Source organism: Fusarium solani (genome assembly GCF_023522795.1).
Source record: "Fusarium solani strain SB1 chromosome Unknown bctg00000011, whole genome shotgun sequence".
In the NCBI taxonomy this organism is placed as follows: domain Eukaryota; kingdom Fungi; phylum Ascomycota; class Sordariomycetes; order Hypocreales; family Nectriaceae; genus Fusarium; species Fusarium solani.
Window position 1 is genome coordinate 2,336,315 of NW_027072149.1, and position 22,249 is coordinate 2,358,563.

General features: G+C 50.7%; 8 protein-coding genes across 8 annotated transcripts; 6 read left to right on the forward strand and 2 right to left on the reverse strand.

The window, feature by feature from the left end:
* Positions 1–329: 329 nt before the first annotated feature.
* Positions 330–2,424, forward strand: MRS44_015879 (uncharacterized protein; the record flags this gene model as incomplete). Its single annotated transcript, XM_065619391.1, has 3 exons — positions 330–786; positions 836–2,285; positions 2,352–2,424. 3 exons carry the CDS (start codon positions 330–332, stop codon positions 2,422–2,424), a joined length of 1,980 nt encoding a protein of 659 aa, XP_065475463.1.
* Positions 2,425–3,097: 673 nt separating this feature from the next.
* MRS44_015880 (uncharacterized protein) lies at positions 3,098–4,661 on the forward strand (the record flags this gene model as incomplete). Its single annotated transcript, XM_046279563.2, has 5 exons — positions 3,098–3,190; positions 3,244–3,287; positions 3,340–3,727; positions 3,779–3,943; positions 4,002–4,661. The coding sequence occupies 5 exons, from the start codon at positions 3,098–3,100 to the stop codon at positions 4,659–4,661; spliced, it is 1,350 nt and encodes a 449-aa protein (XP_046129959.2).
* A 567-nt stretch (positions 4,662–5,228) lies between these two features.
* MRS44_015881 (uncharacterized protein) lies at positions 5,229–7,712 on the forward strand (the record flags this gene model as incomplete). Its single annotated transcript, XM_065619392.1, has 4 exons — positions 5,229–5,464; positions 5,514–6,155; positions 6,215–7,258; positions 7,352–7,712. 4 exons carry the CDS (start codon positions 5,229–5,231, stop codon positions 7,710–7,712), a joined length of 2,283 nt encoding a protein of 760 aa, XP_065475464.1.
* Positions 7,713–8,619: 907 nt separating this feature from the next.
* Positions 8,620–10,264, forward strand: MRS44_015882 (uncharacterized protein; the record flags this gene model as incomplete). The annotated part of the gene is made up of 4 exons (XM_046279561.2): positions 8,620–8,671; positions 8,764–9,038; positions 9,102–9,173; positions 9,233–10,264. 4 exons carry the CDS (start codon positions 8,620–8,622, stop codon positions 10,262–10,264), a joined length of 1,431 nt encoding a protein of 476 aa, XP_046129957.2.
* Positions 10,265–10,708: 444 nt separating this feature from the next.
* On the forward strand, positions 10,709–11,131 carry MRS44_015883 (uncharacterized protein; the record flags this gene model as incomplete). Its single annotated transcript, XM_046279560.2, has 1 exon — positions 10,709–11,131. One exon carries the CDS (start codon positions 10,709–10,711, stop codon positions 11,129–11,131), a length of 423 nt encoding a protein of 140 aa, XP_046129956.2.
* A 313-nt stretch (positions 11,132–11,444) lies between these two features.
* Positions 11,445–14,466, reverse strand: MRS44_015884 (uncharacterized protein; the record flags this gene model as incomplete). Its single annotated transcript, XM_046284177.2, has 11 exons — positions 11,445–11,541; positions 11,595–11,752; positions 11,800–11,942; positions 12,231–12,418; positions 12,467–12,619; positions 12,666–12,870; positions 12,915–13,201; positions 13,248–13,334; positions 13,384–14,163; positions 14,215–14,324; positions 14,371–14,466. The coding sequence occupies 11 exons, from the start codon at positions 14,464–14,466 to the stop codon at positions 11,445–11,447; spliced, it is 2,304 nt and encodes a 767-aa protein (XP_046129954.2).
* Positions 14,467–15,833: 1,367 nt separating this feature from the next.
* MRS44_015885 (uncharacterized protein) lies at positions 15,834–16,586 on the forward strand (the record flags this gene model as incomplete). The annotated part of the gene is made up of 1 exon (XM_046276754.2): positions 15,834–16,586. One exon carries the CDS (start codon positions 15,834–15,836, stop codon positions 16,584–16,586), a length of 753 nt encoding a protein of 250 aa, XP_046129953.1.
* A 117-nt stretch (positions 16,587–16,703) lies between these two features.
* MRS44_015886 (uncharacterized protein) lies at positions 16,704–22,033 on the reverse strand (the record flags this gene model as incomplete). Its single annotated transcript, XM_046284176.2, has 5 exons — positions 16,704–17,603; positions 18,174–18,437; positions 18,484–21,638; positions 21,685–21,768; positions 21,820–22,033. 5 exons carry the CDS (start codon positions 22,031–22,033, stop codon positions 16,704–16,706), a joined length of 4,617 nt encoding a protein of 1,538 aa, XP_046129951.2.
* Between the last annotated feature and the right edge of the window lie 216 nt (positions 22,034–22,249).

Consider the following 22,249-nt stretch of genomic DNA (forward strand, 5'->3'; position numbering starts at 1 on the left):
TTTCCACATAGCTCTTTATTATTTACGTATACTTCTCACATCATGCATGTGTCTCTAATGACGACTGCTATTATAAAGACAACAAGAAAACCAAACACGGCTTACAGCGCAACCTCCTACCCTAGGCCGTGCTGATCATCTTAAGGCTGTATCTGGCAGGGTTCTGATTGCTCAGAACCGACAGTCCCACCCAAGTGGCACTGCTCTACAGAAAAATAGCTCATTGTCAGCACACCAATCTCATACAACCTAGTTTTTAATGTGACCAACTCATTCACTCAGCGTCGCCTTGTCTGCATCACCTCCTCCTCTTCCTCTCAGCTTGCACAATGTCTCCGACTATAGTTGAGTCAAAAGCAGCCGAGATGCTGTGCCAGCGATGCTTGCGACTCACGTTCGACAACAGCGCCATCGTCGACGCACCGCCACCGCAACAGTACGAGGGACGCGACGACCTAGACCTTGATGAATATGGAATCATTCCCCTCGATTTTACGTTGGAGGATGAACTACCTGGCCTGCCGCAACTGGATAGATCAGGCGCCAACGGTTGCCACATGTGTCTCTTCCTCAAAAAAGTCATCTTGACTCAACTGCAATTGCGTCCGACAGAGAAAAACTACGCCGGCCCAATTACACTCCAACTGAATGAGTTCCACCCGGACCTGGCGACTGTCCAGTTTGCAAACTCCCGAGACGACTGGCTCCCTAATCGAATCACTGGAGAGCTTCGTATGGGACCGGACGTGTACTCTATAGATGTCTTTGCCAAGCACAGAGCGGATGGTGAACTGTTCGACTGGATACTTCCCGAAGCTCGCTAACGAGCTTGCAGGTCGCTATACTCCCATGCCAGACCCAAATCCGTTGTCAGATCGGTCCATTCAGAGAATCAAGACTTACCTGGACACCTGTGTGGGAAACCATGACACGCATCACTCGGAGTGCTCATACCCAGGCACGATTGCTGCTCCGCTGAGACTATTAAATATCTCAGACGAAAAGATGATACGACTAGAGGAGACCAACAATCGGGATATTCCATATGTCATCCTAAGTTATTGTTGGGGCCCGGCCAAGGTCGTTTTCGATGCCAGGACTGTCTTGGCAAATCTTCCAGAGAGATTGAGCGGCTTTCGGACTGATACCCTTCCACAAACACTACAGGATAGTATTGCCCTCGCCCATCGCCTCGGGGCTTCGCACATATGGATAGATGCGCTGTGTATTGTGCAAGACTCTGGGGAGTGGATTTATGAGAGCATGCGAATGATGCAGTACTACGAAATGGCCCAATTCACAATCGTCCCGATCGATTCCAGTGGAGCAGAAAAGGGGTTCTTGAGGAATAGACCTCCCTGGGCCGAGGACATCATCCAGTGGAAGGGTTCTCTCAGCCATCTCCAGTTTTCTTTTCCTTCATTCAAGAGCGTTGAAGAAGCAGGGCCTGCAACTTCTTCGCCGTGGGCGAGCCGCGGTTGGACCTTCCAGGAGAGGCTTCTCTCTTCGAGACTGGTCTTTATTGGCTGTGATGAGGTCAAGTTTCGATGTCGCGCTGGATGGGGAAAACATGCATCTCGAACGCCAATCACGCTGGAGTCACTTGGAAGCTATTTCCTGCCTTTGTCTCCTACGTACGCAGCAGATTCGAACGACTGGAACAGCGTAGAAATGATTCGAGACAAGTGGTATCAGATCCTAAGCGAGTATTCGCAGCGAAGTCTCACGCAGCAGAGCGACAAGCTCATTGCGTTGTCGGGCATCACGTCCAAGATCAATCAACTACTTGGAAAAGACGAGAAATACCTTGATGGGCATTGGGAGTCGGATCTCTGGCACGGCTTGACATGGAGGAGAGTCCCGGTGAGGGGCAAACCGTCTTGGCCAACAGTCAAATCAGAGGAGTTCCCGTCGTGGTCATGGTGTTGCATGAATCAACCGTTGGTTTGGCAGGATGGGACAGCTTCTGTTGATGACATTAGGCTGATTGAGGTTGTTCGACAGGGAACAGGCACAGATGGAAAGGTGAAAAAGCTCATTGCGGGGGGTTGGATCTTTCCCATTAGACTGCTGGCTGAGGTACCAGATGATCTCGAGGTGGACTTCTATCTCGACTCACTGTCAGATTCATCCGGTGATCTGGTCAAACAAGATGCGGTACAAGTTGTGCTGCTGAAGGCATATCTGGATGGAGACGACAAGGAAGACTGGTTGAAAACCCCAGCAGCAAAGCCGCATGATGTGTGCGGACTAATTGTCGAGCCGACGGATGATAGACACGAGGGGTATGTGGTGTATCGGAGACTGGGGATTGTGGATATTCTACCGGGATGGGACTTTAACTTTTCAAGCTCGGAGTCGACAGCAGGGTCGCTGTTCTACCAGGGGATGTACACCAAGAAGGAGACTGCGGTTTTGGTATAGATATGTTCAACCTTCGTAGACATTGGGCCACACTCTATGTTGTGGAAGACTGAAAGCAACTTGGATAATACAGGCAGTGAAGTCACTTGACCAAGGCTGTCGTCAGTGATGGCATCCACATGACGATTCAGTCTTTTTCTCGGCCCGTAGCGGGCCGGACAGCTTCACTTGACCCAGCGTGGTAGCGTCGCATCAAAGTCTCTCATGCATCGGACGTCGGCCCAGGTATCGGACCACGATCGTATTCATCACTACCCCGCAAATCACGCTCATCAAAAGCCGAGCTCGGGCACTATTCTGGTAAGAAAGCCGTCGGCATTGGATCATAAAAATGCGGGGATTTGAAACCAAGTCTTGGCAGGGCGCTGATCATCTTCGAGATGCCTAAAAGGGGAGTCTGTCGTTGCTCCGGCTTCCCCGAAGGTCCGTTCCCCGCAAGAATCGGGCAGAGGGATAGGTCAATGCTTTCACATGATTGACTCTCTCGTGAGTTGAGCTTATTGGTGCGCTAGTCTTGAATACGACTGCCTTTATTTCTCTCACCCTGGTGGGACCACCTTAATCCCACCTTACAAGGAACAAGAGGTAATTACGTAGTATAAGTAATGACGCGATCCTTCAGTGGAACTTGTAAATGAATTGACAAACCAAGAAACCCATCAAGGTCATTACAATGGCTCGGTTCTCTACAATTCTTCTCGCTGCACTCTCTGCGTGTCGAGTCCAAGCGGCTCTTGACATTATCCCTGGAGCGACATGGACTGCCGTAAGACGACTACTCATCAATATCTACCATAGCTCTACTAACATACTTCCAAGACCAATACCGGCGAGCATGTTCAAGCTCATGGCCATGGCCTCATGTATGTCAGCCTACTGCCACACTGCGATTCTATCAAGCTGACCCTTTAACAGTGAGGTCGACGGAACTTACTACATGATTGGCGAGGACAAGACAGACGGAACATACTTCCAGAACGTCAACTGCTACTCCTCCAAGAATCTTGTCGAGTGGAAGTACGAAGGCGCCCTCCTCTCACGCACTACCGAGGCAGGCGATCTTGGCCCAGAACGCATTGTCGAGAGACCCAAGGTTATCTACAACGACAAGACCCGCAAGTATGTCCTGTACCTGCACATTGACAGTAAGGATTACAAAGATGCCCGCGTTGGAGTCGCCACGGGTGATAGTGTTTGCGGCAAGTATTCCTATCGCGGCAGCTTCAGGCCTCTTGGTCGCCAGAGCCGAGACATGGGTCTCTTCAAGGATGATGATGGATCTGCCTACCTGATGACCGAAGATGTGAGTGGTGTTCTGGACTTTCGGACGTTCACGTACTAACAATTTCAATAGCGCGAGTATGGCACCCGCATCATGGCCCTTTCGGAAGATTACCTCAATGTCACAAAGATTACCTTTGAGTGGCAGTACTTTGCCGAGTCTCCAGCAATGCTTAAGAAGAACGGATACTACTTCATCTTTGGCTCGCACTTGACGGGCTGGAACCCCAACGACAACGTGAGATTTGTTCACCGTTCGCATCAGCTACTTGAGCTAATATCTACTCTTCATGCAGGTCTATAGCTACGCCAAGTCTCTTTCTGGTCCTTGGTCTGAGTGGACGGAGTTTGCTCCAGTCGGATCCAAGACGTTCAGAAGCCAAGTCAGCTATATCCAACCTCTTGGTACCGACAATGCGATTTACATTGGTGACCGGTGGGTGTCATCCAACTTGGCTGCTAGCACCTACATCTGGCTGCCCCTCACCGTCTCCGGCACCAAGGTCACCCTCGAGTGGCGCGATAGCTGGGCCCCCGATGTGTCCAAGGGCACTTGGTCGGAGCGATCTGGTGAGACCAGCCTCGAAGGTGAGAGTGCTACGCTCAGCAATGATGCCGTCGTCATCTCCTGCAGCGAGTGCAGTGGAGGCAAGGCAGCCGGTTACATCGGAGGCGACAAGGGTGGAACCGTCACTTTCAAGGATGTCAAGAGCCCCGGTGGTCGCGATACCATCACCATCAAGTTCCGAAATGGAGATACCGCCTCGCGACATGCCAATGTTACCGTCAATGGGCAGTCTCAGCGGGTGGCTTTCTTGTCCACCCGGCATCAATCTACCGAGGCTGGGAGCAGCTCTCTGCATTGCAACTTGAAGCAGGGTTCCAATACCATTGTTTTCTCGGATGAGGAGGGTTGGGGTCCCGATGTTGACCGGTTGTTGGTGCCTACTGAGTAGTTTGAAACCAATGAGGGACTTATATGTGGCGATGAAGCGACGGGTGCTTGTATTGAGTCGAGTCTTGATCAAAATCTACAATCCAACTCACCTCTTCTAAGACAATTACATCGCCTTTTCTTTTATCTCTAGACGTTTGGAGAAAATAAGTTTCATAACATACAAAGTTGTGCCGATATCTCTTCTCTCTATCGCACTTTTCAACCCCCTATCCCCAAATTCTCCGTAAACTCGGCTATTCCTACTCTTGTCATTGGCTGGGCTGCACGCTTAAGCGCCAAGACTTCATTGTTTTCGCCGATAGATCCACGTTCTCACCAGCTGGCCACTGTTACTGGCACATTTTCATTGTGGCTGATATGGTGTGTAACCCTCTTGTATCTAAAGATGCCGCTTATTGGATCGAGATATACATTCTTGCAGCTGGCGGTCCCAGCTGCTCAGCCCCGGAATACTGGGCGCCACAGCCTGATTTTGAAGCGTCGTACATAAAAAGGTGCTATTCCCTCGCCTGTGCGGGGACGATTTTAAATCCTTTTCTCATCAGGCATCCTGAAAAACGTCACAATGGCCCCAACCACCTCCGATGAGTTTGAGGGCGATGACTTCTCCAACAACCTCTTCAGCGACCTTGCTCCACTGCTCACCCTCTTCGGTGAGCAGGTCACCAAACAATTCCTCAGCATGAGCATGGGCTGGGCGGATAATTTCCTCCTCGCCATGGGCCCGCTTGGTATCATCACAACCATCGTTAGCGCCATTCGCGTTGGTGGAGGGAAGAGGCTGAAAGCCCTCATTGGCAGGTATGATTCCCAATTTTAATGATACATGGGCTCTGACCAGCCTGCAAAGAGCACGAGAAAGCCATTCAGTTGCTGAACAAGAGCTCCTCTCCTCAACCTCACAGAACGTCTGCGAGATGTGGAATGGCCAACAAATTGTGCGACTGATCGGAAGCGGGGAGGATATGGAAACCTTTCTCATTACTCGAGATGGCGTGGTATCTGACCTACGGACAGCCGCCAAAAGCTATCTTGTCTGGTCATATCATCCACACGTGGATGCTGAGCAATTTCTGTCCCGAAAAAACGGATCACCGAATCTGACGCTCAACGTTCAAGGCGCCACAGCATCAACATTGGAATTGTGGACATGGGCCCTCCTGGGATTGGTTTTTCAACTATTTTCTATCACCTTTGCTGGGATGGCTACTTACCATTTGAAATGGAAAAAAGGTAAAGCTCAGGTGGCAGAGTATGGGTACCCTTGCTTCTGTGCCGGCACAACTTGCTTGGCAATTGCAATCGTAGCATGCGGGCACGTCATTGAGAGCGTCACCGACGAGAGGACATGGGATCTACCTGAGGGCTCTCGAGTACTGACACTTCAAAAAGCACGCACTGTGGGCGACCAACACTTCCCTTCCTGTGCAATTTCCATGACAGGAGATGGCGGGTCACTCAAGTTCTCGCGACTCAACCAAAAAAACTATAGGTATACATGACACTTTTCCCGGGGCATGTCTGAGATGATTTCGTACTGATCTGATCGAGATTGTTCGTCACTATCTCCACGTCTCTCGCAATCCTGGGCTACATCGTCCAATTCATCGGGCTCCGAGCGCTTCACTGGTCGGTAACTATCGCTCAGTTGGGCATTACATTGCTCATGACTGCAGTTCGGTCCTGGGCGAGAAGAGGCCTTGCCTCTAATCCAGATTGGTACCCACTAATCAAAGATTTTGAACTGGCCAGCCTCTCGTTGGTCATACACTACGGCCAGCGCAACCTATCTACTGCATCAAGGCTCCAAAAGCATATCAAGATGGCTAGGGAACCTCTTTACGAACTTTTGTTTCTCTATCTACCAAATGCTGTAGATTTCTACGAGAGCGAACTTCTTTATCCTGATGTTCCACTGCAGACATCTTTGGATTTCCAAGACTCAGGCGGCCATGAAGAGCATACCGCCCCACTGAGAACCTTCAGCCGAATTTCAAAAGGGATTCCCCTAAGCAGCATCGACAAAGAAGCTTCGGCTCTTTCAAACATGTTTTCCACCGTCATTAGAAACGTCATGGATGTACTTGATGTTTCCGGGGTGCTACTCTGGAAGGGCGAGGCGCCGAGACAGCCTTCGGACCAGGTAGTAACTGATACCATATCTTGGGTGTTCAACTTCAGCACCTTTCAACTCCCAGAGGATAGTAATCCTATGCCACGAAAAGTTTCTTTCCGCCTACAAAGATCTACGGACCACGTCGAACATCGATGGACTCTATTGAATCATGACCAAATTGCAGCTCTTCTAGCCCTGTCTGCCCAAGCCTTGGCAAGAAGACTGGAGCATCTACATCACGTTCGGGGCGGCGAAAGGCTATCTATCGGCGATAGACTGTTTCATGTGGATTATCATGTCCCCTATCATCCTTCTAGTTCAGGACGCATCGTGGGCAATCTCAACAATGATGACAGCTCATCCAGCCAGGAGATGCTTGAAGAATGGCTAGATGCAGAAATTCGCCTCGGAACGAGTCGCTTTCGCTTGACAACCGAGTTAGAGTGTTATCTTGGCATATTTCTTACGTCACTTCCTGGGTATGTATCGTCGTGACAGTTCATCTCACTGGCCCAACGAATAATAATCGCTAACGGTTTCAATCTCCACAGAGGGCTGTCTATAAGGAATAGTCTGGTCATTCAAACACGACTAGATTCAGGTTTACTCCTCCAATGGACTCAGGAGCTCTTCTCTATCTTTATGCTTGCTGTTGCCTCCAAAGTCGAACGAATCCTTGGAGAGACCAAAGAGGTAGAGGGCAAAAGGGGCGAAGGGAAACGCTGCTTCAAAAACTCTGTCTTCGACACGATCGCAGATGTGGTAGTCAAGGAGGGCTTGGTCCACGACCGAGACGAAGCCTATACACTGATCGTGCCAGCTTTTGCCAAGTATGATCTCCTTCCGACATGCGGCAACGAGCAAGCGGCGGAAAGCACTTCGGAGAGGCCGACATCCCCGGCCCCATCACACCACAAAGAGAATACCCCCTAACCTGTGCGCTCGGACTATGGGCGCCTTGTCAGCCATGCTCTTGGTTGGGCAATGCATTGGCGACGGTTGCGTCTGGCGAGGACGCAATGCTGAGAAGCTGAGGGAGATAGTGGTTGCAAACATACTCTTTACTACAACTGGGGCTTGTAGGTATAACATGGGTTTCCAGGTAGATTGAATAGGTCTGAAATCAGAGCAGGGTGGATACAGGATATGTGATTGGCGTCCAACATGACTCCTCTGAGGTTGATGTGTTAGTGATTTACAGTAATCGATTGGTGAGTTGTCAGGACAAAAGCACAGGCCAGTGATTGTATAAAAACAACCAAAAAGACGTCTAATCAAGCTTTTGTCTGATCTTCTCATCTATCTCGCTTCCCATCCATGACCTTGTCTCTCTGGAGAGTTCTATTTTTAGATCTTGGCTCTTAACTTATGCTTAAACTCTAGTCACTATCTTATCTCAACCTGCCATGTTAAATTGTTCTTGGCAAGTATGGTGTGATTTACGCGTAAGAAAATGACTTCTACATGGGTAGGTTACTCTATGAACTATCATACAACTACTAATGCTTGATTTTGAACGTTTCATATCATGTTCAGTGATGACTGTGACGTCAATACTGCTGCGCGCGACGTGGCAGGTCCGTGAATAAACAATGACGTCAGTGCCTCAGGCCGCGACACTTATCAGCTGACAAGCGGGCACCAAACATGGCCCGAACCCCGCAAAACCTCCAGCTCCATCGTCACTCATCATCACCGACCTCATATCGAAACCTTGTTCCAGTCGCTTTTATTCTGCTCTGTTTTGGGATCCTGTTCTTTCCTCTTCCTACTTTCTACATCCTTTTCCAAACCCGTCAAACGAACCGCCCTCAACCCGCTCTGAGTGCCCTCACCCATCATGGCCACTCTCGTCGACACCTTGACCGCCTCTGGAGGCACGGAATCCGCAGGTTAGACGTTCCCTCCAAGTCTCCGCGTTCGCTGTTCCCCAGTGCTCAATTCCTCATATACGTTCCTGGATCATCTGGCTCACATTGACAAGGCTTCCTCAACGACATCATCGCTCAGCTATGGCCCAACATCAACGTCGCCGGCGGCAGAATGATCAAGGAGATAGTCGAGCCCATGCTCGAAGCCATGCTTCCTGGGCCTCTCTCCTCACTACGCTTCGTGAAGCTTGATTTTGGGCCTACCCCGATCCATCTTTCTCACGTCGACGTTCACAAGACCGAGCTCCAAGGCATCAAGCTTGATATGGACTTGGACTGGGACGGCAAGTGCGATTTTGAGCTTGAAGGCGGCATGGTGCCCAAAATTGTGAGTGTCTACCAACTGACGAACGCGGTTGCTCTCGGCGTCTAACTGAGTATCAATTCGTAGGGAATCGAGCACGTCAAGTTGAGGGGAAGACTGTCAGTCCTGCTCTGTCCCTTGACTAACGTCATCCCTTTGGTATGAGCTCCAGCTTGATCAAGATACTATGCTCGGATACTAATGCCAACGGTCGCCAGATTGGGGCTGCCCAGGTCTCTTTCATCAACCCGCCGACTCTTGAACTCGATTTCACTGACGCCGCCAACATCGCCGACTTTTCCATCATCGACAAGGCCGTTCGCAAGGTCATTCTCAACATCATTTCTTCCATGGCGGTCCTGCCCAACCGCTTTCTCGTCAAGCTCGACTCTTCCAACGACTACTTCAAGACCTTCCAGCACCACCTCGGTGTTATCCGCCTCACGATTGGCACCGCTACCGGGATTACAGGCCCAAAGAAGAGCGGGGCCAAGCGACTCCTCCAGAAGCTCGTCAAGGATGTGCCCGACTGCTATTGCGATGTGACCGTTGGTGCGGAAGAGGAGTGGCGCACTTCCACTCAAAAGAACAGCCACGATCCCGAGTGGAACGAGACACACGACTTTCTCGTCACGGATTACGACCAGCGCATTACTGTTGACGTTAATGACGACGATCTCGGTGGTGACGACGATATTGGCATCGCTACCACGACTGTCAAGCAGCTTCTTCTGGCCGGCGGCTCCCAGGAGCTCAGTCTTGTCCACAAGGGTCAGCCTACCGAGGGCAAGCTGACGCTGCATGCCAAATTCTTCAACTTTGTTGGTGAAGCCGACAGTATCTCGGCCGAGAGCCAAGAGGAGGGGCAAATCTGCGGTCTTGCCACTGTGCTCATCGCCGGCGTCACCGGACTTAGTGGTCAACGCGACGAGCTCAACCCCAGCGTCAAGGTTACATGGGGCGACAAGGAGTTTGTCACTCCTGCAAAGACTTACAGCCCCGGCACGGACATTTTCAACCCTACCTTTGATTCAGCCTTCCGATTCCCCATCACGGCCGACGTGCTTGCCAACCCCCCGAGCTTCAAGCTGACGCTGATGAATGGAAAGGACGAGGCTGGAACCTACGAAGTTCCGTACGCAACTGTGGCGGAGGCTCCTGAAATGGGTGTCGAGCAGGAGTTCGACGTTGGAGCCGGTGCGGCGGTCAGGGCTCGGGTCGCCGTTCGCGGATTGCGGCTCGCTGAGTGATTTGGACGGAAAGAAAATGCATTCATGACGTGACGGCAACAATTATCAGTATGAACCTAGCAAGCAATGAAAAAATCTTTTCCTCGCATGACCAAGATTCGAGCTCAATGTAGGTGGTCCCGTGTTCTTGACGTGGTTGAGAGATACAGCATAGGCCGTTGAATGCCACAATTCGTCCAGCTAGGAGCAGAGTAAGCGTCGAGTGTATCATTCCATTCGCCATTTTTTCTGTAGTCTAATAGTATGCTAAAGTTGAAAACTTGCTTTCACATAGTTCCGATATCAGCAAAGAAGACGTCATCAACTCGACGACGTCATTCCGCCTCACCCGTCCGGCCGATCCACAGGCCAAGGATATAAAACCAACACTAGGCGCAAGCCAAGAATTACATTCAACACCTCACACACAACACATATCGTTCACAGACGACTACTACCACAAAAATGTCCAAACTCGTCGACGACGTCAAATCTGGCCTTAAGGGCATTCGAGGTGCTGGTGACGCCATCCGAGGCGAGGTACTAAAAGCCACCGACCAAACCTTTGAGAAGAACCCGGGTCATCCGGCAACAGTCGAGTCACGCACAGAAAATGAGGGAATCGCAGAAAAAGGCAAGCGAGACTTGCGGGGAGCTGACGAGATGCTTGCACGCCACGAGTGGAAGCGCAAGGGTGTTGCTTCTCCCGCGCAGGGTGCTGCGGCATCGGAGAATCAGCCTGTGTCTGAGAGCGACAGGCCAGCCGAGACTCTTCATCGGGAACCTGGGACTATCGCGCCTGGGGAGACGACGCATTACGGAACTGGAAGGGTTGAGGAGTCTGGGGCTGCGGCACCGGATGTGTCTGAGAAACACCGGTACGCTTGAGCGTGCCTAGAGCCAAACAAAGGGGTTCGTCTCCCGATTCTCAAGGTAAGATGAGCCATTCCTTCCATCCCTGTGTTTTCTATGGGGATATTAATCAAACCAGTCCAGCCACTCCTTCGTCTAATATCCAAAGATACCCGTGGCAAGTGAGAACAAGCCATCTATAGAGGAGCGCGATATGAGACCAGAATACTTTGAAATGGTTAAATATTTATCTGTGCATTTGCCTTCAATCTTGAAGTAGTGATGATTGCGAGGCAAAGCCAATAGCATCCGCAAGAAAAGGCCCTGTTTTATAAAGTCTTTTCATTCACTATACCTTCGACTTGGCGACCTCTTGTCTAGTAACCAAACCAACACACTTCATCTCGAGCAATGTCTTAGGCGGCAACTCAGACATGAACACGGTTCTAAGCATACATGTCAGCATGAATCTTGATAATCATGGGGAGGGTTGCCTCACGTCCTTGCAGGCTTGATATCTGCCCAATATGTCTTGTAAACCTCATTGATCCGTGCAAACTTTTCAGAGCTAGCCATGTAAATCGTCACTTCAATGACATCGTTCAAGCTGGACCCCGCCGCCTCCAGAATTGCGCCCAGGTTCTTGATGCACCGGTGCTAATCATCCAGGTTAGTAGCATACAATGTAGGAGGGTTTTACACACTGTGTGCTCTTCAATGTCCCCATCAATGACTTGGCCAGTTGCGGGGTCTTGTGCAATGGCGCCGGAGGTGAAAACAAAGCCATTAGCAACGATGCCTTGACTGAGAAGGCCACCCATGGGAGCCGGGGCATCTTTTGTGAGAACTGGAATGCGCAATGTCATTTTTTCAATACGTTGAGGAGGAAAATGTTCAGGTATAAGAGTGTCTGGCGTGAAATTCGAACGAGTATTTCACTACGGCAGGTCTTATATCGCTCAGGTTTGGACTTTTTGACTCAGCCCAATTGCAACTGACTCGGCTCAACTGTACAAGTTAAAAGCGCGCTGGCTTTAATTGCAACAAAGTTTCGTGGAATTTTTGCATACAAAATTAATTATAGAAGGGCACGCTAGCTTTGCGTTTTCTGCTCCTGAGAGAATCTAACTTTTACATATATCTTCACATAATATCTTGGCAATCTGATAGTCCTGCTCAATAGTGGGACTATGAGCAGCAGACTCCTCCAGATAGCCCAGCGCAAACGACTTCCATTTCAAATCAACGTCCGACACAATGTCTCGAATGTGCTGATATGGAGAAACGCTCAAGGCGAAGATAACGCATATTTGACCAAAGAGCCTAACATGTGTCAGAATAGTCAACAGTAGCCGTGAAAGGGGGTCTTACTGGCCGCTGACAAAGAATCGCAGAGGGTTGCAACTCTTCATAGAGTTTGCTACTTGGAGAATGGAGGCCCAATTCAACACCGCGGCTATTGTATCGCGGCATTTTCGGAGATGACCTTCCGTCAGAGAGGATGGGCGCTGCAGAGCGCGATGCCTAAATGCTGTCAGTGATGATCTGAACCCCTGATGATGTTACTCACAGCAACGGCCGGCCGATGTGATATCTTGCAACAAAGTAACGACAGTGAAGCCAAGCAGTTACAAGAATATCTGAAGGTGAATCTGCCCGGCTCAGTGGGGCCTTCGGGTCAAACTGCAGCATTGGGGGCAGCCTTTGCCGCCATTGCTCCAGCTGGCGAATCAGTTCATCCTCCACGGGTTCTGGAGGATAGTCGGCGGTTGGGCCTGCAGGTGTGAGCATGAGTCAGGAAAATCAGGCATTCACTTACTTGAATGAAACAAACTATTGCGGGCTCGCGTTAGGATGAGTCGATGTGCAAGCTGCGACAGGAAGTGGTAGTGAAAGAATGGGTCATCTCCTGGATAACGAAATGAGCCAAACGAGGGGATGTCTTCGACTGATATGAACTTCGGTAGAGCAATGTGCTCTTCAAGTTCTAGTGAGTTGCTCGGTGGCAGATTGAGCTCTTGCGTGAGGACGGCTTCAAACATGCTTGTGATCCAGAAGAGCCGAGACTGCATGTCGAGCATCCACTCGTCACGATCCCGAGAAAGGCTGCAACTTATTAGAAGCTGTTCGTTCGTAATTCAAGACAACTCACTTGTTCCAGAAATATGCGCTGCAGGCACTGGCCTTGTTGAGCATAGACCACCAATCAATAGGTCGCAGAGCTTCCGCATAAAACAGACTACCAACCATTAGCTCGTTCCTCAAGAACTATCAATTCGAGTACTTACCCAGACAATAGATAAAACTGACAGGCCTGAAGCCCTTGGTCGCATATCAAGAAACCCAGTCGCTTTCTGGCCTCGTTGAAAAATGCCAAGCCCGGCATGTCTCCGTCCTGGACCCCAGCAAGCCCAGAGGTTCCAGGAGTTGTGGCTGATGAAAAGCCTCCTTCCACCAATGCCTTCTGACCAATTACACCCAGGGCCATCACAACCAACACAATGCAGCTTTCTATGCAGATGCCAAAGTTGCCATCAATGGCAACACCCAGCGTTCGCTGAAAATACGTCTTTTGATCCAGAATAGGATTAGCGAGGTTGAATGTTGAAAAGTAGACATCAGACAACTCCTTCAAAGTCGCGACGCTCAAGCCTGACAGCCAATCGGGTTGCAAGTCTGAAGATGTCGGGAGCTGCAGGTTTGGTCGTGAGGCTTCCAGACGCGTGCTGTAGTCGGGCCCGTTGACCTGACACAAGAGTTTGACGGATTCTGGAAGAGCCGATTGGATGGCTGGCCAGAAAAGCACTTGATGGGCACTGAAAGATATGGGTGGGCTTGAATCTGTGGTTGAAGTAGGTGTTGCGACAACTGATTCACGTCGCTGTAGGAAGGACGGTACGCCCAGAATTTCGCTCGAGTTTGCAGGAGACCTCGGGAGAATTGTCCTCGAATGTGTGACGTTCAATCGGTTATCTGTCAGCGAATTTCTGTCGACGGCTCTATCCTCGTCAATCTTTCCCTCGATGCGCCGCAGGATATTCACAATCATGCCCAACGAGGCTTCGTTCCTAACAAACTCTCAGTCTCGTTCAAATGCACAGCTGCCAGTGCTCAATTACCTTGTCGCTTTCCTCTGAGCGAAGCGACATGGGATTCCAAGCGACCTGCAAAGGCCACAGGGAAAATCTTCATCACATCTCGTTTTTTTCTGGCGACAGTACTCGCAGGCCTAGAGAGGTCAGTCTCACCGACTGTTACGATTGGTAGCTGCTCACCTGTCTGGCAATGAAGCCTCTCTGTCTTTTTGATGGAGGTCCCTCATCAGAGCCTGGAGCCTCCAAGGGAGGGGTGTCTTCGTCTGGTTCTGCCATGTTGTCTGTCTCGTGCACGTGTTTTTGAGGTCAGCCGGGGAGAAATGGTAAACTCCGGACTCCATTCCCGGATCCCGGATATTTATTCTTCCGCCAAACCATTCGGAGGGTTTTAAGCCAATCAATGAGCGACCCCCGCCCACCCATTGCTCTGACGTCAAGCATTCTATTGGGTAGGTTTCAGTCTGCGCTTCACTGCATTTTTAACCCCGCCTGCGATGCTCGGCCTCAATCGATACACGTTGCTCACGATTGGGTTCAATGATATAACATCTTATCTCCAGCCCCAAGAAACGTGAGCCGGGAGAATATCGCGATCTATTCCAGGGCATTTTCGCTACACATGTCAGTACAAGGGGCAAGAAATTATGGCGATGTAGTGAATGTTGGTTCCAATATGGGATCCGTGATAACCAAACTTAGTCGTGATCACAGAATTCGCGACGCCACTCGCGGCCTCCCTTTTGTGAAATCAAGTATTAAACATAGAGAGCCTTATCTCTTCTATGCTGCTAGAACGACCTCGAGAAACCCTATCTTTTCTATCAAAACAGGTGCGGGTTGATGCAGCTCTAGGGTACGTACGCTCGTCTTAGGTTGCCAAGCCCTTTTCCATAAATCTGGGGAATTGACCCGAATGGGACGGACCCACTTCAACGATCGATTCCCTATTTTTAGGCATTTCGGTCAACATCGCTTCATTCAAGTCAGCACCAATGACGGAGAAAGTATTGTTTCAAGCATGGGTATCTGAAAGTGGCCCAGACTGTCAGTCCCTGGGGGCAACAAAACAAAGGAGCCTTGGAACCAAGAAACGGTTACAAAGGTAGCGTCTAATCCAATAATAGAATCAACAAGACCCTTGCTTAGTCGCGGCACGTTTTGACCAATCAAATTCCCCCATTCGTAACAAAACGGCGGCGCGTAACGCACGTTTCGCTAAGCGCCTCCCGGGTCGCGCTGCAAGGGCGGCAAAACACAAACGATTGGGGCTTGATTGACGGCCATTCAGACGCCTGGCCTCTTTATCGTCGGCCTCGTTTGGCACTATTGGCTGTTGGTGGTTTGACCTGAGAAGCTGTCTTGCGTGGACTTGTTTGATGATTCGATGCTGCTGATTGTTTTGTCGCGTGTTTCTTTGTGGACTGTATTTATAAGGGTGATTCTCTTGCACTTATTCACTTTGCAAACCATCTCTCGCTTTTCACTTTCACTGATCTTTCCATTCACTTACATTTTCCTTTTTTCTTTCATTTTTCACACAACACTGCTGGCAGATTCTCTTCATAATACTGGTTCACAACTCGTTCAACTCAACCACCAACCAACTCTCTCTTCACTTTACCCATATCACTCTCTACACCAAAATGGGCAAGGGCAAGCTTAGTTCCGCCATCAAGGCTGGCCAGACCGCCATCGAACTCGGCCAAAACGTCCAGGGCATCACCGGCGCCGCCAACGAGCTCCGCAACGCAGACAAGGGCGAGCTTGGCCGCAAGGCCGGTCGACACGCTTTCAACGAGGGCGCCGAGACGGGCAAGACCATGGGCAAGGCGTGGCTCAAGACTTTCGAGGTCGTGCCGCGCCTCGTTTGTCGTGGTCTGCAGTTTGTCTTTGCGCTCATTGCATGCGGATTTTACGGACATCGCGTTAGCGATAATGACAAGGATAACAATGGCGGTTTCTCGCCTGAGTGGTACTTTGCCCTCACTGTCGCTGGTCTGTCAGCTACCACGGCCATTCTTTTTGTTGCGATTACTCCTCTCGGCGCTCTCCCCTACATCGGCAGCAAGCTCAAGCTGTTCAAGACATACCGCGCATTCGCCTGGGACCTCATTCTCTTTGTCCTGTGGCTCATTGTTTTCGGCATCTTTGCCGGCATCTTTCTCGGACGCGACAGCGATGACAAGTACAAGGGTGCCTCGACGGGCCCCATGAAGGTCGCCGTTTGGATCGACCTTGTGAGCGTCATTCTGTGGTTGATTTCGGGTACCTATGGCTGTCTCAAGACGTTTCTCGGCGAAAAGGCGGATGCCCTCACGGATAAGGTGGGACAGAAGTTGTTTGAGAAGAAGAACAAGGCACCTGCCAAGGAGGCCAACTATGCCGAGAGCGTGTAATGCACATACTTTCTTTATCAACGGAGCATGGAACATGGATTTTCACTAGAATATTGTTCAATCAGGATACCGGGGGCCGGCGTTTTACTACCGTTAATGAATACAATACAATTGCATCTATGCCTTGGTAGCAACCATAAACAGTCGAGGATACGGCAAAACAACCTTTCCGTCCTTCTGCGTGGGAGACGCAGCTCTCAGTCTTGCCAGGTACTGCTCAGTGTACTCCTTGCGCTCTGATTCTGTCAAAGGGTCAAGGAAGGGGCGGAGACCCGTGCCCTTGACCCATTCCACAATTCCCTCGTGATTCTCCATGGTATGGTAGTATGTCGTCTTCCAGATTGTCAGGTCGGCGCAAAGATGTCGCAGCCCGTCGTAGAGCTCAGATGGGTCGGGAAATTCTTCTCGAACCGGGTTTGCAACTTTGAGCTTTTCTGCCCAGGGCACATTGGGTGCAAAGGCTGTTTCTTTCATGGCGACGTGCGAAGGCTCCGATAGGTTGAAGGGTACCTGGACTGCCAAAGAGCCGCCAGGTGCGAGATGCTCCAACAGTTGACTAATCACCTGGATCCGGCTACCAGCTGGAATCCATTGAAGGACAGCGTTGGAGAAGAGCACGTCGACAGGTCCATCAGGCTTGTACGTCTGCAGATCAGCAACGTCAAATGCTACGCCTGGCAGCGTCTCCTTGGCCTTTCGTATCATGTCGGGCGAGGAGTCAATTCCCGAGAGATCCGCATTTGGGTAGCGCTCTGCCAATACGGCCGTGGAGTTGCCCGGACCACAGCCAAGATCAACAACTCGCTTGGGTGAAGTTGCGGGGACTCGGGAGAGCAGATCAACAGCGGGCTGCGTTCGCTCGTTGAGAAACTTGACGTATTGGTTGGCGGACCAGCCGTCTTTCGCGGTTGATGCCATGGTTCTTAGCTGGAATCGCGATGTTGAGTGAAGTTGGTAGAAGGATCGTCCAAGATGACGTGCGACTGACGGGTTCATATTGATGGTGCCACGTGAGAACTAACGATTGGTAATGTGATTCAGAGCTGAGGGGAACAACTGCGATGGTGATACGAAGACGAACAATTTGTTTATTTATACAGGTGAATCTCTGAAACGGATCCCGCATTACTATCCGAGACAACGTCATTGGACAAGTTCCAGGGGTCTCATTCTGGGGTCATCGGGCGTCCGAGTCGGAGCTCCGAGGCTGATGGGGCCGAGCCCCGTAATTCACGGAGCTCCGAACAACTACATCGATGACCGAGTTTCGCTTCACGGTAAAGGAGATGAGCAGGTGTTTTTCTGTCGGTGAAAAATCTGCCCCGAGGTGGTATTCCGAGTTGGAAAGGGGCTAGAGAGTAGATGATGAGGTGAGATGGGGAAGTAGACTTGCGGAGGGCTGTGTTGCATTATTCAGTGTAAGGGCAATCTATACGAATCCTCTGTGAAAGTCATCAAATCCTTCTTCCTCCTCCTCACCCTCAGGTCTCCCGTATCCTCCTCCTCCCGGTGTGTGGATCTGCACATACTCACCCGGCCTCAAATGAACAATGGCCTTCCCTCCAAGGTTCATCTTCTCTAGCTCACCCCCTCGTTGAACTTGAAGACGTTGTTCTCGCCCTTTTGACCTGCATGACCTCCAGCCATGCCATACGGACGATACACTCTTCTGTCGCTGAGGATGCTGAACTTGAGGTTGGCCCGGGCCTCAATCTCTCGAGTGATGCCGTTGCCACCGCGCCATCGGCCAAGGCCTCCGCTTCCGTCCCTGATGCTGTACTTGCGAACGAGAACGGCTGTTCGCTTTTCTATTACCTCGCTGTCTGTCTGCCGAGTGTTTGTGGAGTGAACCTAATCAACGTTAGTAATGTTGTCTGACGAAGGCGAGATAACTTACGTGTACTCCATTCTCTCCGGTGTATCCTTCACCAGCGCCAACTCCTCCACCAATGGATTCACCGTAATTCCATCCAGGCTCGATCTCACCAGTCTGAGGATTCTTGCCTCCCATGCCCCAGCCGAATGAATTGGCACATCCCTGGCTTGCTCCGTACCGACCAAACGCACGAAGAATGAGGTCAATCACACGCTGGCTCGCTAGCGTTGATCCACAAATAGCCACGGCAGGGGTAGGATTGAGGACAGAGCCTACAGGGACGCGAATATCGCACGGAGCTAGGCATCCTTCGTTGAGAGGGATTTCGAGGTTGACGAGGCATCTGATGGTGTAGATGATGGCTGAGTGGGTGATGGAAATGGGACAATTGTAGTTACCCCACATCTGAGGTCCAGAGCCAGCAAAGTCGTAGATCGCACCACCTGTTTCTTTGTCGATGGTGATCTTGACCTTCATGACAGTACCATCATCCAAAAAGTCCGTTGCCGTCAGAGGCTTGGGATGTTTCTGAGCCAACCCCTTGAAGAACTGCCGAACCGCAAACTCGGCGTTGTCTTGAATTCCTTCCATGTACTTGTGCACCACCTCAAGAGTGTACTCATTGCAAAGTTTCTGAAGCAAGATAATGCCTCGCTGGTTTGCTGAAGTTTGGGCCTTGAGGTCTGAGATGTTGTCTTGGATACGACGTGTTGCGCTGCATCCTGGATATGTGCCGACCTTGTTGAAGGTGGCTCTGACGTCGTCTTCGAGAAATTCACCACCGCTGACAATCTTCATTGAGGGGACAATGATTCCTTCTTCCCAGAGGGATCGAGATTCGGGCATCATGCTCGTGATGCCCATGCCTCCGATATCTGTGTGATGGCCACGGGAAGCGACATAGAAAGCAATCTCACCACCGACAAAGACAGGCGTGACGACTGTTAGATCAGGAAGATGAGTGCCTCCCCATGAAGGATGGTTCGTAAGCAAAACATCACCTGGCTTCAACTTCCCTAGCCAATGGCGATGTTGTGCCTGAACGGCAAACTGCATGCTTCCCAAGTGAATAGGGATGTGAGGGGCGTTGGCGACAAGCTTTCCCTGGGGCGAGAAAATGGCGCAGGAGAAATCGAGGCGTTCCTTGATGCTGCTTGAGATTGAAGTTCTTTGGAGGGTGTTGCCCATTTGTTCAGCGATGGCCATGAAGCGGTGTGCAAAGACGGAGAGCTGGATAGGATCGAGGTTGTTCGTAGAGACAACTGTCTCGGGTGTTGCATTCTTCACCGCCGCTGGTGTGGTGCTTGATGGCTCTTCAGCGGCTGTCTTGTCCAGAACAACATAGTTTGATAGAACATGAGCCTGGAAGAGTGGCTCAACGAGAATCGTTTGTGTCTGGTCAATAATTATCGCTGGGCCGTTGATCAAGCTTCCTTCAGGAATATCTTCCAGCTTGAAGACGCTTGTATCCTGCCAAGTGCCATCCAGGTAAACTTTTTGGGTTGCCGTCTGACTCGAGTAGGGTGCTCGTCTGCTCGAAGCCATCTCCTGGTAGGCAGTTGGCTCACGAACTTGAGTTCCTGTGCTGCCTATTCCTCGGACCTTGACCGACTCAATGATGATCGGTCGGTTCATGGAAAAGGCAAACTCTCGCATGTGAATGTCTTTAAAGGCAGATGCGTAGTCTCCGTCTTCTGGCTTTGACACGGATAGGTTTGTGTCAGTGCCGAAATACTTTAACACGAGCGACTCATCAAACACGAGACTGTCCTCTGAGGCCTTTTGAGAGATGAGTTCGGCAGCAACCCTCTTCTTCAAAGTTTCAAAAAGCTGATTGACGCCGTCCAAGGCATCATCGTTGAGCTTGGCCGCATACGGTTCGTATGTCTCGTATTGCAGCTCTGCATGCGCGATGCCATGGGCAGAGAGGAGAGACGACAGCTTGTGAATCAGAACTCGCTTGATCCCCAGCTTATCGGCTATAGAGCACGCGTGCTGACCGCCGGCACCTCCAAAGCTGACGAGGTTGTGACTCTCTGGAGCGTATCCCCTCGCCTCTGTCGCATTTCGAATAGGTCGGCTCATTGTTTCGTTGGCGATGTTGAGGAAGCCAGAAGCCACCTCCTCTGGTGTCAGATTCTGTGAAGTCTGGAGGTTGAAGTCCGCGGTAATCTCCTGAAACTTCTGTCTCACGACTTCAGTGTCCAGCTCTTGGTCTCCAGACTCTCCAAAGATGGCTGGGAACGAGGACAAGACTAGTCTTCCGAGAAACAGATTGGCGTCCGTCACTGTTAGAGGACCTCCCTTTCTATAGCAAGCAGGTCCCGGGTGAGCGCCAGCCGACTCTGGCCCAACAGTCAGGAGTCCGTTCCTTGCAAAGAGAATTGAACCACCACCTGCAGCCACAGTTGCAATGTTGAGCATGGACAGGTTGATGGTCCTCCCAGCGATCGACGTCTGTTGGAGAAAATCGTATTTGCCGTCATATCTCGAGACGTCCGTGCTTGTACCACCCATGTCAAAGCCAATAACAGGGGTACCTTCGTTGACATCAAAGCATCGAGCTGTACCAACGACGCCACCTGCCGGACCACTTAGAAGGGCTTCGTTGCCGCGGAACTTGTTGGCCTGCTTCAGTCCACCATCAGAGCACATGAACTCTACTCTTCCGGGCGGCACCTTGAAGCCAGACTCAAAGTTGTCGACGTATCGTCGGATAATGGGGTAGAGGTAGGCTTCTGAGCAGGTCGAGTTGCTTCTGTTGAGAAAGTTGATGGATGGGCTTGTCTGAGACGAGATGGTGACAAATTCAAAACCAACATCCTTGGCGATTTGAGCTACAAGCTTTTCGTGATCGGGAAAGATGTAGGCATGCATGAAGCAGACTGCCAGTGATGTGTAACCATAGTTTCGAAGATCTGAAAGCTGCTTTCGAATGGCAGTTTCGTCGGGTTTCTTAATGACCCGAATGGTTTCTCCGCTTGGCGTTTTGACAAGATTGGGATCTTGTCCAAGGACTTGTTGGCTCAGTGGGTGAGGGTTGAGATCGTAGTCCTCTATGGTAATTCGTTCATCGATCTCCATCGCGTCTGAGTGGAGGACTGAAGCCTTTCGTATACTGAGATTGAATAACTCAGGCCTCGACTGATCTCCAATGACGCAAACATCCTTGAACCCTGTACTTTGTTAGACATCAGTTGACGACTGGGATAAAAGACTTACCTTTTGTTGTTGCAAAAGCAAACTTTTCACCGTTTCCCGTGAGAAGCGCATTTGTAGCGACAGTAGTGCCAATGCGACACGATGCTATTCATGTGAGTTGAAGTGAACAGTGCATGCCTGAGTGAAGAGACAAACCTATCCTTGATGCATCAAGTATCTCACCAACTGGTATTGTCCTACCTTCAAACCTCTCCAGAATCCTTCGAATAGCCTCAGTCGGAGCATCTGGGTAATTGGCAGGATCTTCTGAAAGAAGCTTAAAGATGAAGGGACTCTGCCCTTGACCGTCTGTCGCGATCACGTCGCAAAACGTGCCTCCCCTGTCGATGGAAACGCGAATGTCTGCCATTTTCGGTTTGTCCCAACCCACGCTCAACGCAATAGCATGCTGGTTTTTAACCATCAGTCAAAACGACGAGTTAGCCGAATGATGAATCGGCTACTCACAGACCTAGCGAGTTTCGATGGCGCAATCTCGACTAGCGATGGATCCCCATGTCGGGGTGTTTCCGACAAGACCCCTGTTTTGGTATTTCTAGCCACTGGTGCTAAGCCTGACTTGGAT